Source organism: Bubalus bubalis, chromosome 3 (genome assembly GCF_019923935.1).
Source record: "Bubalus bubalis isolate 160015118507 breed Murrah chromosome 3, NDDB_SH_1, whole genome shotgun sequence".
NCBI classification, from domain to species: Eukaryota; Metazoa; Chordata; class Mammalia; order Artiodactyla; family Bovidae; genus Bubalus; species Bubalus bubalis.
In genome coordinates this window covers 138,055,915-138,069,758 of record NC_059159.1, presented here as the reverse complement: position 1 = coordinate 138,069,758, position 13,844 = coordinate 138,055,915, and the positions used below count along the sequence as shown (strand labels likewise).

General features: G+C 40.2%; 1 protein-coding gene across 15 annotated transcripts in view; it reads left to right on the top strand.

The window, feature by feature from the left end:
• Positions 1–11,638, top strand: part of FRMD3 (FERM domain containing 3) — a 380,275-nt gene extending 368,637 nt beyond the window's left edge. For 14 of the 15 annotated variants that reach the window (XM_044940218.2, XM_044940224.2, XM_044940219.2 and 11 more), the window contains one exon: positions 6,245–8,743. In XM_044940218.2, the coding sequence (XP_044796153.1) occupies positions 6,245–6,840 (596 nt within the window). In that variant the 3' untranslated portion in view covers positions 6,841–8,743. Of the gene's footprint in view, positions 1–6,244; positions 8,744–11,415 lie in introns of those variants that run through there. The other variant, XM_044940217.2, reaches the window with a different exon arrangement.
• The last annotated feature ends 2,206 nt before the right edge of the window (positions 11,639–13,844 follow it).

Below are 13,844 nucleotides of genomic sequence, written 5' to 3'. Positions count from 1 at the left end.
TAGTGTACACGGGACTTTTGTAAGCCCTCCAAGAATGAAGTTTTTGTTTGCCCCAGTCCTTTGGGATCCCCAATGGCCTTCAAATCCAGATTCTCTAAAGGAATTCTCCTGCTGCTGCCGGAACCCCAGGCTGGGAAACTTGACATGAGGCTCAGGACTTTCACTCCTGTGGGAGTATTTCTGTAGTCAGATTATTTTCCAGTTTGTGGCCACCCATGTGGCAGGTATGGAATTTGATTATACTGTGACTGCACTCCTCCTAGTGTCTCATTGCCTCTTTGTCTTTGGATGTAGGGTGTATTTTTTGGTATGCTCCAACATTTTTTGTGTTTTGTCCATGGTTGTTCAGAAGTTAGTTGTGATTTGGGTGTTTTTGTTAAGAAGAGGTGAGCTCCATCCTTCTATTCTTCCATCTTGTTGGTCAGTTTCTTGTTAGGTTTTGATTTATGTAATTGGGTGCACCAGTGGTGGGCACATAAATATTTACTACTATTGTATCTTCTTCATGTATTGACTACTTTATCATTACCTTCTTGGTCTGTCCTTACCATTTTTAGGTTACAGTCTACATTGTCTGATATAAGTATTGCTACTCCTACTTTTTTTGGTTGCCATTTCCTTGAAATATCTTTTTCCATCTCTTTTCTCTCAGTCTATGTGTCTTTATGGCTAAAGTGAGTCTCTTGTAAGCAGTATATCACTGGGTCTTGTTTTTTAATTCGCCGTTGTATGTCTTTTGGCTGGATAATGCAATCCACTTATGTTTAAAGTAGTTATTGTGAAAAAGGGAGACTTACTATTGCCATTTTGTTAACTTATTGCCTGGCTGTTTTGTAAATTCATTGTTCCTTATTTCTTACCCTGCAGTCTTTTTCTTATTTTGATGTTTTGTGGTTATCAGTATGCTTTGACTTCTTTATCATGTTCCCTTTGTAATTACTGCAGGTTTTCCCCTGTGTGGTTACTGTGAAGCTTACATAAAAATATCTTAAAATTGTAACACTCTGCTGCTGCTGCTGCTAAGTCGCTTCAGTCGTGTCCGACTCTGTGCAACCCCATAGACGGCAGCCCACCAGGCTTCCCCGTCCCTGGGATTCTCCTGGCAAGAACACTGGAGTGGGTTGCCATTTCCTTCTCCAATTGTAACACTCTAGTGTAAGCTAAAAACAACTTCAATATAGTTCCCAAGCTTCACACTTTTACTTCTCCTCTTCCTCACATTTTAGCTTACTGACATTACAGTTTGCTTATTTTTATATTGTATAACTAATAAAAGATTATTATAGTTATGGTTATTTTTACATTTGTTTTTTAACTTGTAAACTAGATTTGTAAGTGAATTGTGCAGCAGCATTACCATATTACACAGTCTAACTTGGACTATGTGTCTACCATTACCAGTGAGTTTTACACTGCCATCTTATTTTTTTATGATGGTTAATTAGTGTCCTGTTACTTCCACTCAACAGACTCCCTTTAGCATTTCTTGTAAAGCATATCTAATGGTGATGAATTCCCTCAATTTTTGTTTGAGAAAGCTTCTGAAGAACAGCTTCACCAGTAGTATTTTTGGTTCACAGTTTCTTTCTTTCAATATTTTGAATATGTCAACCCATTCTCTTCTGGCCTGAAAAGTTTCTGTTGAAAAATCTGCATCTTTTGGGAGCTCCCTTGTATTATCGTTTTTCTATTGTTGGTTTTAAAGTTCTTTTTCTTTGACTCTTGACAATTTAATTGTAATATGTGTCATTGTAGTACTTTTCAGTTCAACCTTTTTAGGATCCCTTTGGTCTCTTGTATCTTGAGGTCTCCTTCTCTTCCCATGTTTGGGAAGTCTTCAACCATTCGTGCTTTAAATATATTTTCTGTCCTTTTCCTCTGCCCTTTCTGGAATTCCTGTAATATGAATACTGTTTCTTTTCATTGTGTCCCATAAGTCCTATAGGCTGGCTTCACTTTCATTCTTTTTTCTAGTTGCTTCTCTGATAGGATAATTTCAAATGGCCTATCTTCTGGGTCACTGATTCTTCTTTTGAAAATCTCTATTGATTTCAATTCAGTTATTTTTCAGCTGTAGGATTTTTTTTTAATGTTTTCTATTTCTTTGTTGAACTTCTCATTTTGTTTATTCATTGCTTTCCCAATTTTGTTTAAGTGTTGTGTATTCTTGTAATTCACAAAACTTCTTTAAGAGCATTATTCTGAATTCTTTGTTCACAGATCTCCATTTCTTTAGGGCTATTAGTGCCTTTTTAGTTTCCTTTAGTGTTGTCATATTTACCTGATTTTTCATGATCCTTGATTCCTTACATTGGTATATGTGCATCTGAGTAAGTGACCTCTTCTTCTAGACTTTGCAGATTCACTTTGGATTCATTAGTCAGCTCAGTTTGGGTTTCTGGTATCTTCTGGTAACATCCTTGGGCAAATGAGACCTACTATTAGCGTCTATTATGGGGCTGCTGCTGCTGCTAAGTCGCTTCAGTTGCATCCGACTCTGTGCGACCCCATAGACGGCAGCCAACCAGGCTCTGCCGTCCCTGGGATTCTCCAGGCAAGAACACTGGAGCTAGGCAACTGTTAAAGCTCTGAGGGTGTCTATGGCAGGGGGGCGGGGTGGGGGCGGTGTTGCCACTGGCTGATAACAGCTGGATAGAATTGCTGGCTTGGTTGCATGCCCACCTGAGGCGGTACTATTGGTTCTGTTGTTGTCTGGATTCTCTGGTCAGGACTAGGGACTAAATTCAGTAGTAAATGGGCTATGGATTAACTCCCTTACCCTGGTAGGGCAGCAGAATGGGACCCAGTGCCTATATGACTCATTGTTTGGGGAATGTTGCAAGCAGGGCTGCTGGGTGGGCTACACAGGTTTTTGTGCTCTGGTAAGGCTCCCTCGTCAGGTGGACTAAAGGCTATATTCAGCAATGAATGGGGCTATGAATTAATTTCCCTGACTAAGCTAATTTAGGCATAGTGGTAGAAGTAGCTCCAAGGCCACTAAGGCTGTCTGTCATCATCAATCAAGTTGACCCAGGCCCTAAGTTCTACAGCCAAACTGGGCTACTTGCTTTGCTCTAAAAGTAATGAGCTTTGCCTACCTATTTCTCAGCTCCATTGTTGCTGGGTGATGCAGCTTCCAGGTATTCTTACCAGCCCTTCCTGTCAGATGGAGCTAATAACTCAGCTCCTCCCTGGGCTGGACTGGGAGGGCCCATTTTAGGTAACTTCCAAATTTCCCCAGACTTTCTCGTTGGAAGGGGCTGGGATCTAGAATCCACAGTGGGTGGAGCTATGACTCATTTCTTCTCCCTGGATGTGAATAGACCAGACTCCAGGGCTCTCCTAACTCTCCTCTGAGGACTGAAATCAGGCAGTCCTGCACCCTACTGAGTTCCCTGGTCAGGTGCACCATCAACTTGGTTCTGCAGGTGAGCAAAGCCACTGGTTGGGACTAGTACTTGGCTCTGCAGGTATGAATTTGGTCAGCCAAGATCTGAGTGCTGACTGTTGGAAGTCCCTCCCCGCCCCCTTCTCCCTCATAGATTCCTAATGGTTGAGCCCTACTGAGTCCCCAGTGATACTATGGGATGAAATCCACAATAAGGGCTCCTGTAAAGGGACCCACAATGCAGGGGAAGTAGCTGGATGTAACCCCAAGCTCTCTTTTCCCACCGAGGCGATCTCTCAGTTTGATGTTGTGCCAGCTTCGGGAAGAGGCAATGTGGTCAACATAACTGTTCCTCTTACCCTTCGAATGCAGGGTATCTTGGTCTCTGGTGCAGGAGGGTACTTCAGCCTCACTTCCATGTTTTAAGATTTTCTCTGTTGGTGTCTCATTCATGAGTGGCTGTTAGTTGCTGTCCTTGTGAGCTGGAGTGAAGTTAGGAACAACCCATGTTGGCATCTTGGTAACATCATTTCCTGCACATCTTGGGGAGAGGGAAATCCTGAAATGTACCCATTAAAAGCAGGCTTGCATATGTCCGTGATCAACAGCTCAGTTGTTAACCCCATGGAACCTGCCTGCCAGGCTCCTCTGTCCATGGAATTTTCCAGGCAAAAATATTGGAGTGTGTTGCCATTTTCTCCTCCAGGGAATCTTCCAAATCCAGGACTGAACCTGCACCTCATGTTATCTCCTGCATTGGCAAGCAGATTCTTTACCACTGCACCACCTGGGAAGCCCAAAAGCAGGCTTACCTAGTGGACTTGGCTCCCAACTTGGTATTATACTGTAGATCCATCTTGGGAACATTTCTTTGATTCTTCCTTCCCCACTAAGAACCCAATACTCAAAATCAGGAGAGCTGGCCTTAGGCCTGATAGTAGGTAACTGGATTTCCCATCTATAAAATGAAGGCTTGAGACATACCTCTCCCCCATTAAATTTTAAGAAATAACATTCATTCCTTTAGACCAAGTAATTTTCCTTTCAGACATCCGTCAAATGAACTGAAACAAAAGGGGAGATATGTAAACAAGAGGCTGTATATGTAATGATACCTCACGGAATTTTTTTTTTCACAACTGCAAAGCAGTCTAAATGTTTTGTCCTTCAGTCACTCAGTTGTGTCCCACTCTTTGCGACCCCATGGGCTGTAGCACGCCAGGCTTCCCTGTCTTTCACCATCTCCTGGAGCTTGCTCAAACTCATGTCCATTGAGTTGGTAATGCCATCCAACCATCTCATCCTCTATCGTCCCCTTTTTCTCCTGCCTTCAATTTTTCCCAGCATCAGGGTCTTTTCCAATAAGCCAGCTCTTTGCATCAGGTAGCCAGAGTACTGGAGCTTCAGCTTCAGCATCAGTCCTTCCAATGAATATTCAGGATTGATTTCCTTTAGGATGGACTGGTTTGAGCTCTTTGCACACCAAGGGACTCTCAAGAGTCTTCTCCAACCCCACAGTTCAAAAGCATCAATTCTTCGGCACTTTCTTTATGGCCCAGCTCTCACACCCATACATGACTACTGGATAAAGCATAGCTTTGGCTTGATGGACATTTGTTGGCAAAGTAACGTCTCTGCTTTTTAATATGCTGTCTAGGTTTGTCATAGCTTTTCTTCCAAGAACAAGCGTCTTTTAATTTCACGGCTGCAGTCACCATCTGCAGTGATTTGGGAGCCCAAAAAAATAAAGTCAGCCACTGTTTCCATTGTTTCCCCATCTATTTGCCATGAAGTGATGGGACTGGATGCCATGCTCTTTGTTTTCTGAATGTTGCATTTTGGACGACCCAGAGGGATGGTATGGGGAGGGAGGAGGGTTCAGGATGGGGAACACATGTATACCTGTGGCGGATTCATTTTGATATTTGGCAAAACTAATACAATTATGTAAAGTTTAAAAATAAAATAAAATTAAAAAAAAAAGAATCACAGGATAGGAAAGACTATGTCATCCATCTAGCCATTTGCTCATGTATTAAAAAATAGTTATGGAAAAAATAAAAAAATTAAAAAAATAAACCAGCTTTTTCACTCTCTTTAACCTTCATCAAGAGGCTCTTATAGTTTCTCACTTTCTGCCATAAGGGTGGTATCATCTGCATATCTGAGGTTATTGATATTTCTCCTGGCAATCTTGATTGTAACTATTATTATTGGGCAACTATTAATATTAATGGTTCATATTAACTATTAATAGTTAACTATTAATATTAACTTAATCATATTAGGCAACTATTATTGTATTAACTAAACAGAATATTTGGCAACCATTATAAATACCAGTAGGAGTTTATGTCAACATAGAAAATGTCTAAAGGAGCAAGATGTAAATTTGTTCATACAAATATGATTGCAATTACATGAAATGAGAAACCACAAAATTGTGCCTAAAATGAAGACCAAAAACATACATAACATAATAAAAGATGCTATTGGATAATAGACTCTCTGACTTACAAAAGACAATACTCAAAATTATAATAGTGATTTCTTGTCATTTTGTTCTTGCAAATGTGACCAAAATTGGAGGCTTTTCAGACTATAATTTCACATGTAAATGTTGTAAATATTGCCAACCATTTGAGGCATTTTGATTATTTTTGGTTTAACATGGTGACCTTGAGAATTTATAGTATAGGATCTATTCCTAAAATGACTTTGTTAAAAGTCAGGATTCTACAGGACAATTTCTGGATTCCCTCTCATTCAGTAATTAGTTTGGGTTGTTCCATTACAGATCTTTGTGGAAAAAGAAAACCTGAAATTTAAAATTAAGAAAAATATGTCTCTTTACAGGTGTTCCATTGCCCAAAGAAGATATATCTGCTCCCTTGATATCCAGCTCACCAGTGAAGGAATCCCACGAGTATGAAGAGCCGTCAAGTGAAGAGGAAGATAAAATAAAAGAAGAACCCTTGACAATCTCTGAACTGGCATACAACCCAAGTGCCAGTCTACTCCCTACCCCGGTTGATGATGATGAGATTGACATGCTCTTTGACTGTCCATCTAGGCTGGAGTTGGAAAGAGAAGACACAGATTCATTCGAGGAACTGGAAGCAGATGAAAATGCCTTTTTAATGGCAGAAGAGGAGGAGATGAAGGAGGCTCGCCAAGCTTTGTCATGGAGCTATGACATTCTGAGTGGCACTATTCGGGTGAACCCACTGGTCAAGAGTTTTTCCCGGCTCCTTGTGGTGGGCCTGGGCCTGCTGCTCTTTGTATTTCCCCTGCTCCTCCTCCTTTTGGAGTCAGGTATTGATCTCTCCTTCTTATGTGAAATCCGCCAGACGCCTGAGTTTGAGCAGTTTCACTATGAATACTACTGTCCTCTCAAGGAGTGGGTGGCTGGCAAAGTCAACCTCGTACTTTACATGTTGGGTTGCTCATAAAGCTCATTTCTCATATGACTAAGGGCTATATTCAATACTAGTGATTTGGTTTTTTTTTTTTTTTTTTCCAGCAAATGCCTGGTTCTGAATGGTCATGGGACCATCAATAGGTGTTCTTACTCATAACTGATTATTCAGAGCTTTAAGTTAGCTTTCCATAATTCACTGCAAGTAAGTTTAAATCAAACACAGTTATTTTAGTTATAGGTCAGGAAGATGACCTCTAAATAACCAAAAATATGTTTATTTTTTATTATAGTACAGACATACTCTTTATCTATTATAATACATTGAGCTGAATTAGATTTTTTTTTTTTAACAGCATCATTACAAGCTATAAGGTTCAGAATCAGAGTTTTAGTAAAAACCCAAGGGAAAATTTTTTGAATATAATCCTTAGTGAGAACAATGTCCTCTAACCAATGCCTATACAACTAAATTTATGCTGGGCTTTTGCTTTTGTTTTTTTAAAAATATTTTTATGTGTTCAAAATATTTTGGTAAATTTTTAGCAAAAAAAAAAAAAAAAAAGGAGCTTCCTGGAGTTATTTAAGTGTACAGATTGTAAGACTAATGCACAAAGGGTATGTCAGGAATTTTTAATGTCTTGGCACTGGTTTGTTTTTTAAAATATTTTTGGCTGAACAATCACATAATTGTTATTATCTGCATATGAGATAGAAAAATAGGTAGAAAAACACTGTAGAAAATAAGCTCCTGAAATGGATGATGGAACTGGAGGAAGTAGAAATTGCGAGCATCAAGAGGACACAGGGTGGTCCATTTTTCAAAATATTTGGACAAGATGACTTGTTACTTTCATTTGCATTCTGTCCATATGTGTTGGCTGAGGCAATGGAATGTTTTTAAAAGAAAGTGAAATTTTTAAAGGAAAATAGTTAAAGGAGATGCTAGTTAATTGTGTATTATTGTACATTAACCCAAGAGTGGAAGCAAATGGGAATTGGACAAATGGCAAGTAGCAAAACGAGTTCTGATGAGACTGATAGGCAAGTGGCGGTAGACAAACGATTTTATGAAAGTGATGGTGATGCAAGGTTCTGGATGATGTAAAGAACAGTAAACTCGCTGTCCAAGTGGACATGAATATGTCTAAGTGGATCTAAATAAAAGTGGAGAAACTTGAAGGCACATTTTTTGATCCGTCATGCCATTCATTGAGATTCTGTGGAAGAAATTTTAAAAGAAAGAGTTCTATATGTGTGTGAAAGAGAGCAAGAGAGTCAGAAAGAATGTGAGGAGAATATCTTGGCTTTTTGATAAATGCCTATGATCTTCCTCTGTGGTAGTCATTATACTCTTTCCCTTTCCTGGTTTCCTTAGGATCTTATTCATAATTGGGACTCTCATTAAGAAACTGGAGGGGACTCATTAGATAATATACCATTTCAGCTTGGATGAAGTAGTGAAATGACCCCCTAACTAGATAGTAAGTGGGACAAATGCTCTCGTACCTTCCTTCATACCACTGAATCCATGACAGAAAGAAAGGCTCTGACGCCTTGCATGCAGAGTGCATACCAATACTGTGAAAGAAGAGGGTACAGTACAGAGCTTAAGGCACAGAGCATAGTGATTTTTCCATAAAATGTAAATGAAGACATGGAATGTTTTCATGGGATGGGCTACCTATAATCTCTCCTAACTTCAGCTCTACCATTAGTATAATTTCCAAAACGGCCATTCCAGTCCTACTCATTCATGGAGCCCTGAGTGCTTTATTAGACATTTGATTTTGTAAATACATTTTTAAAAGTCAGCTCATGAAGACTTCAGTTCAGCAAACTATACTATACTTTGCTATTCAGTTTACAGGGTGGTCTTTCTCATGTGCATTGAGTGACTGATTTTTCTTTTAAATAAAGATTATTTGATACCAATATAGAAATATATTTTCTGTAGGTTATTTGGGAAGTTTGCAAATGATCACCTTTGAAATTGAAGTGGTTCCCCCTTGTTTATGACTTAAAGTCATATCTTCTGACATAAGGATGTGCCAGTATAGTCTGCAGAAAATTAGTTCCCTCTTCTAATCATGCTCAATCTCATTTTCTTTGAAGTTCTAACCATAACAAATCATCCAGCCCTTCTCCTTTTACATTAATATTAAATAACATTTTAAAATTATAGAATTCATATATTATACATCATAAAACATTGAAAAATGCTGACAGGATGAGCATCACACATAGTCTAGCCAAGTGGATTTATACTAAGGAGTAATGACTATATAATTTTAACATTTCCAGCTAACATCTCTTAGGCAAAAACTTCACTGTTGAATAGAAATATTTTTAAGTGAAGGATCTGACAGGATAAGGTCTGCTGAATTAAACAACAGCTACCAAAAGTAAAACTCGGATCCTGAAATGCCATTTTGTCAGGACAGATCAGTCTTTTAGAAATACTCGCTTTTCTTAGAAAACAGTCACCAGTTGCCTGAATCAAAGAGGGGAAGACTGCTTCCAAAGGTAGTATATAATGTAGTAAGATACAGAATTGAAAGCAAGTGTGTGAGTATATGTATATTCCATATTATTGGTATATACGTGTTTATATATGAATGTGTGTATATATGTGTGTTTGTATACACACAACTGATATGCCCTTCATACACAGATGTTTTTATTTATCCCCAATTGAGGAATTTGTGACATGGTATTATTCATTTTCCCTCTCTGATAACATAGGGGATAAAACCCACAGTCTCAAAGGTTTCCATTTTCCATGAAAATTAGTGTGTGTACATTTGTGGTTTTATACACACACACATATGGCAAATACATATACACACACAATCTTTAGTGCTAATGCAAGTTGGATATGAAAAAAATGTAGGTGAAGTATTGTGTATTTCTGTCTGTGCTTGGAACATATTGTAAAATGTTATGTATCTGGAACATATTTTGTGGTTTGTCTAATATAAAGACAACTCTGGGAAGAAGTCAAAATGATTGATTTCACTGAAAAACTAGAGATCTGGGGGCCACATTACCTATGGTTGGAGCCTTATCTTTGTACAGTGAAATTTGCATTTCTGTGTCAACATCCAGATTGTTTTATATGTTAATATGGTGGCAGGAATCCCTAATAAAAATACTCTGGGGAAAAAAATGTTTCTGCAATCATTCAGTTTTATTCAAAGTAAAGTTGTATAAATAGCCTGTTGGAAACTACAGAAAGGTGCCATGAAATGAGGTCACCCTTGAATGGTGATACTATGAAAAGAATGGCTAATGGATGGGATTAACACTTAGCAGAAGTCACCCATGCTAAAAGGCAAAATATTGAATGCACTGGAAATGCATCCAAATATAGAAGACAGTATAGTTAGTGGCATCAAGACAGAAATAGAAAAGCACAGGAAAAAAACAGAAAAGGGGTTTTCTCTGTGACAGGTAGGTGGGAGGACTTCAGAGTGCTAGCAGTAAGTCCTTACTTCCTGTGCCAAAGAGAGCTACGTCAGACTCGACTCTGCAAGACGTGCCATTAAACGTCTTATCAGTTCACAGGCCCTGGAAGAATTTTCCTATTCTACTCCTGTCTTCCCTGCATGCGTGGCCTAAAAGGCCCTCCTGCTTTGGTCTGGCACAAAGCTAATGATTTCACACCTGACAGTTAAATCAGAAGGTGTCAGTTACTCTGGAGTCAAAGGGACTCTCTTTACAACAGGAACACCATAGGTGTCCAGCTGAATTATACCCTAGCTGTGTGGCCTAGTGGGTTTTTTCTTTTCAGTTTTATCAAGATATAAATGACATATACCAGTATATTACTTTAGGTAGGTAATGATTTGATATGTGTATATATTGCAAACTGATTACCACCATAAGTTTAGTCACGGTCCATCACCTCACAGAGTTAATTTGTTTTCCCTTGTGATAGGAACGTTTAAGATTGCTGACTCTCTTAGTAACTTGCAGGTATACAATACAGAATCATAACTAGAATCACCAAGTTGTACATTACATTCCCAGGACTTATTTATCTTATAACTAGAAATTTGTACCGTTTGACCCCCTTCATCCATTTCACCCATCCAGGGGAAGTCTGCCCAGTTCTTTCCTCAGCAGTCCTCAGGGGTCCGAGCACCAGAGCACAGGAAAGAAAAGGAATTTGGTGGTCAGTGTTCAGGTGTGAGATGTCAGGAGTCAGTCCCGAATCCACCAGCTCTAGCCAGCACCTGCGTTTGCATCGTGGCTGCCGACTGGGAGGCTCATACAAAATAGCCCCTGGCTACTTGTTCACTGAGCAGTCCAGGCTCCTAAGCCACCCTTACCTCCTGGGAGAAACATTTTTCCTTATTTGTACATTCCTTGCTCGGCCAATCAAGGCAAAGATCTCCTAACTACAGTAGAGCATGGAAGGAAAGTACTGGGGAGAAGCTTCCACCGGGGTGACCTCAGTCGGGATGGTTGTGGTTGATGAACTTGAGACTCTTGGGACCACCTTTCTCTACTGGGTGGAGATAATGTGCTGAAGGACCCTGCTTACTTGTCCTCCTGCTTCTTCTCTCTCTCTCTGTTTCTCTTGGACCTGCTTTGGGGCTTCCAGTCTACCTGCAGTAAACAAACCCAGCGGGACCTGCCCGTGGTGAGCCCCCCCAGGACTCAGCTCTCCACGTTCCAGCCTCGGTCTGCAGCGGGGTGGGTAAGTTTGGTTAGCCCCACCCAGTGGGCTCAGCTGTCATCACTTCAGAGAAGATGAAAAAACCTCGCTTGGGCCTCAAATCCCAGCTGTGTTCTTCAATTCCTCAATAAAGCTGATTTTAATCCTCTTCTGGCCCTTGTGTATATTGTCTATGGAGAAGTGGGGTGGGCGCTGGGAAGTGGTTCAGGGTCTCTGTCACCTCCAGTGTTGCAAGCAAGGCAGGAGCAGAGGAGGCTGCTCCTGGCTGAACCTCAAACATCAGAGGGTGTCTGCCACTGATATGGGCCCTGACAGCCCTTCGAGTTGGGTGAGGAAACTTGGGACATAAGATAGTATGTCCCCGACAGGCTACATTCCAAGAGCCCACTTGTAAGTCCAATTTGTTCATAAGTTCACAAAGTTAGCCTAGGTACCCAACTAACACAATCAGCTATATAGTACTGTACTTTAGAGGTTTATAATACTTTTCACACAAATAATACATTAAAAAAAATAAGCAGACATTTTTTATCTAACAGTCCAGTACCTTGAAGAGTACAGTAGTACAGCACAACAGCTGGCACACAGGGGCTGGCATCAAGTGAACAGGCAAGAAGGGCTACTGACAGGAGGAGGCAGAGGAGGTGAGCAATGGCAGAGCCTAAGGACCTTTAGCAATAGGAGGGCAAGCTGCAATTTCACTCACGCCTGACGTTGATGGAACAGATTCTGGTTCCTTGCTGGATTCAATTCTGCCTGTCCTCTTGAAAAAGCAATCCAGTGATGTCTGGCTAGTAGCTTTGTTTTATTTATCACAGATGACACAGTAGTGCTGGACTGCATTCTGAACGGCTGCTGCAGCCTTCATGTTCTAAGTCCAGGTCCTGTACCTTAAAAACTAACAACGCCTCCTCAAATAAAATCCCCTTGCCATTTCCTGCATCATGAACCTCTTCAGTTCTTCAGTTATTTCTTCCTCTTTTCTCTCTTCATCCTTTCTCTGGGCTTCCAATTCCTGGCGTTTCTTGCCTGTACCAGCTACATCACCACTGCTTTTATGCTTGCTTCCAAACATTCCTGGACTTTATATAAAGATACTGTACTCTGTAAAGCACACAAAAGTACAACCACTTTACAGGAGGCATGCATATGACAATGTACGCCAGACACATTAACTTACATGATTGGATATGCAAATGTGCATTCACATTTTTGAAAGTTCGCAACTTGAAGGGGACTTACTATATGTGGGGGACTTCCTGTACTAGTAAAGAACAGGAGGTTTCTTGGAACCACACATCCCTCTTTATCTGTAGCTGATGCTGACCTCAAAAATCTCTGGAACGAGAACCTAATCCATTTTTCCTAGTTGCAATGGAAAACTCTTAGTATTTTAAATAGGATAGAGCATATGCTTTGTATGGATACCAGTATTAAAACCTGTCTTGCAAATTACAGCAGCACCTCCAGCTAACATGGCTCATCTTGATCTCCTCATCCACAAGAACTATGATTTTGATCATCCCAAGGGTTTTGAGCTTTCCAAGGAGACTACACCTCAAGGGAGAGAACATACTAACAAACCAACATTGGTTTCCACTTTGCTAGGCAGTTATAGTCTTCGTAGTAAGTTAAAAACACAGCATCCTGGTTTAGGGGTCAGTCTCCCATCACTTCCATGGTGTGAATCAGCTCCCTTCCATGCTCAGTTAGCCTCAGTGTCCTGAAAACCCTGGTCTGCTGGCTCTGCAGAGTTGCATACCAGACCCTGAACAGTGGTGGCCACAGAGAGGTACTGCTCCCTGGTTCTAAGGGTTTCTATTTATTGTCCAAACCAGGACTCTTTTTGAGAGTGAAAGGGGGTGTTTTTAAAGAATATGTCACAGCAATGGGTATTAACTAGGACCTTTTCCAATTCTCTGTCTGAAGGTTTTACCTCATAAGCTAGAATGCCCTCTTTCAACAATTCCTCCAGCTTGTTTCCTCTTAAATATGGATAAGGTGAAACAGGGAAGGATTCTTGCCCTGTAGTCATAGATCTCCTACTTGTATCAAGAATCAGATTTAAAATCATGGGTTTTGGTGTGGGACTATAAATGAGACAGAAGATTATTTTAAAAGAGGTTTCTGTGTAGAGGATCATGTCATCTGCAAATAGAGTTTTACCGATCCTCTACATAGAAAACCCTAAAGACTCCACCAGAAAATGACTAGAACTAATCAATGACTCTAGTAAAGTTGCAGGATATAAAATCAACACACAGAAATCCCTTGCATTCCTATACACTAATAATGAGAAAACAGAAAGAGAAATTAAGGAAACAATTCCATTCACCATTGCAACGGAAAGAATA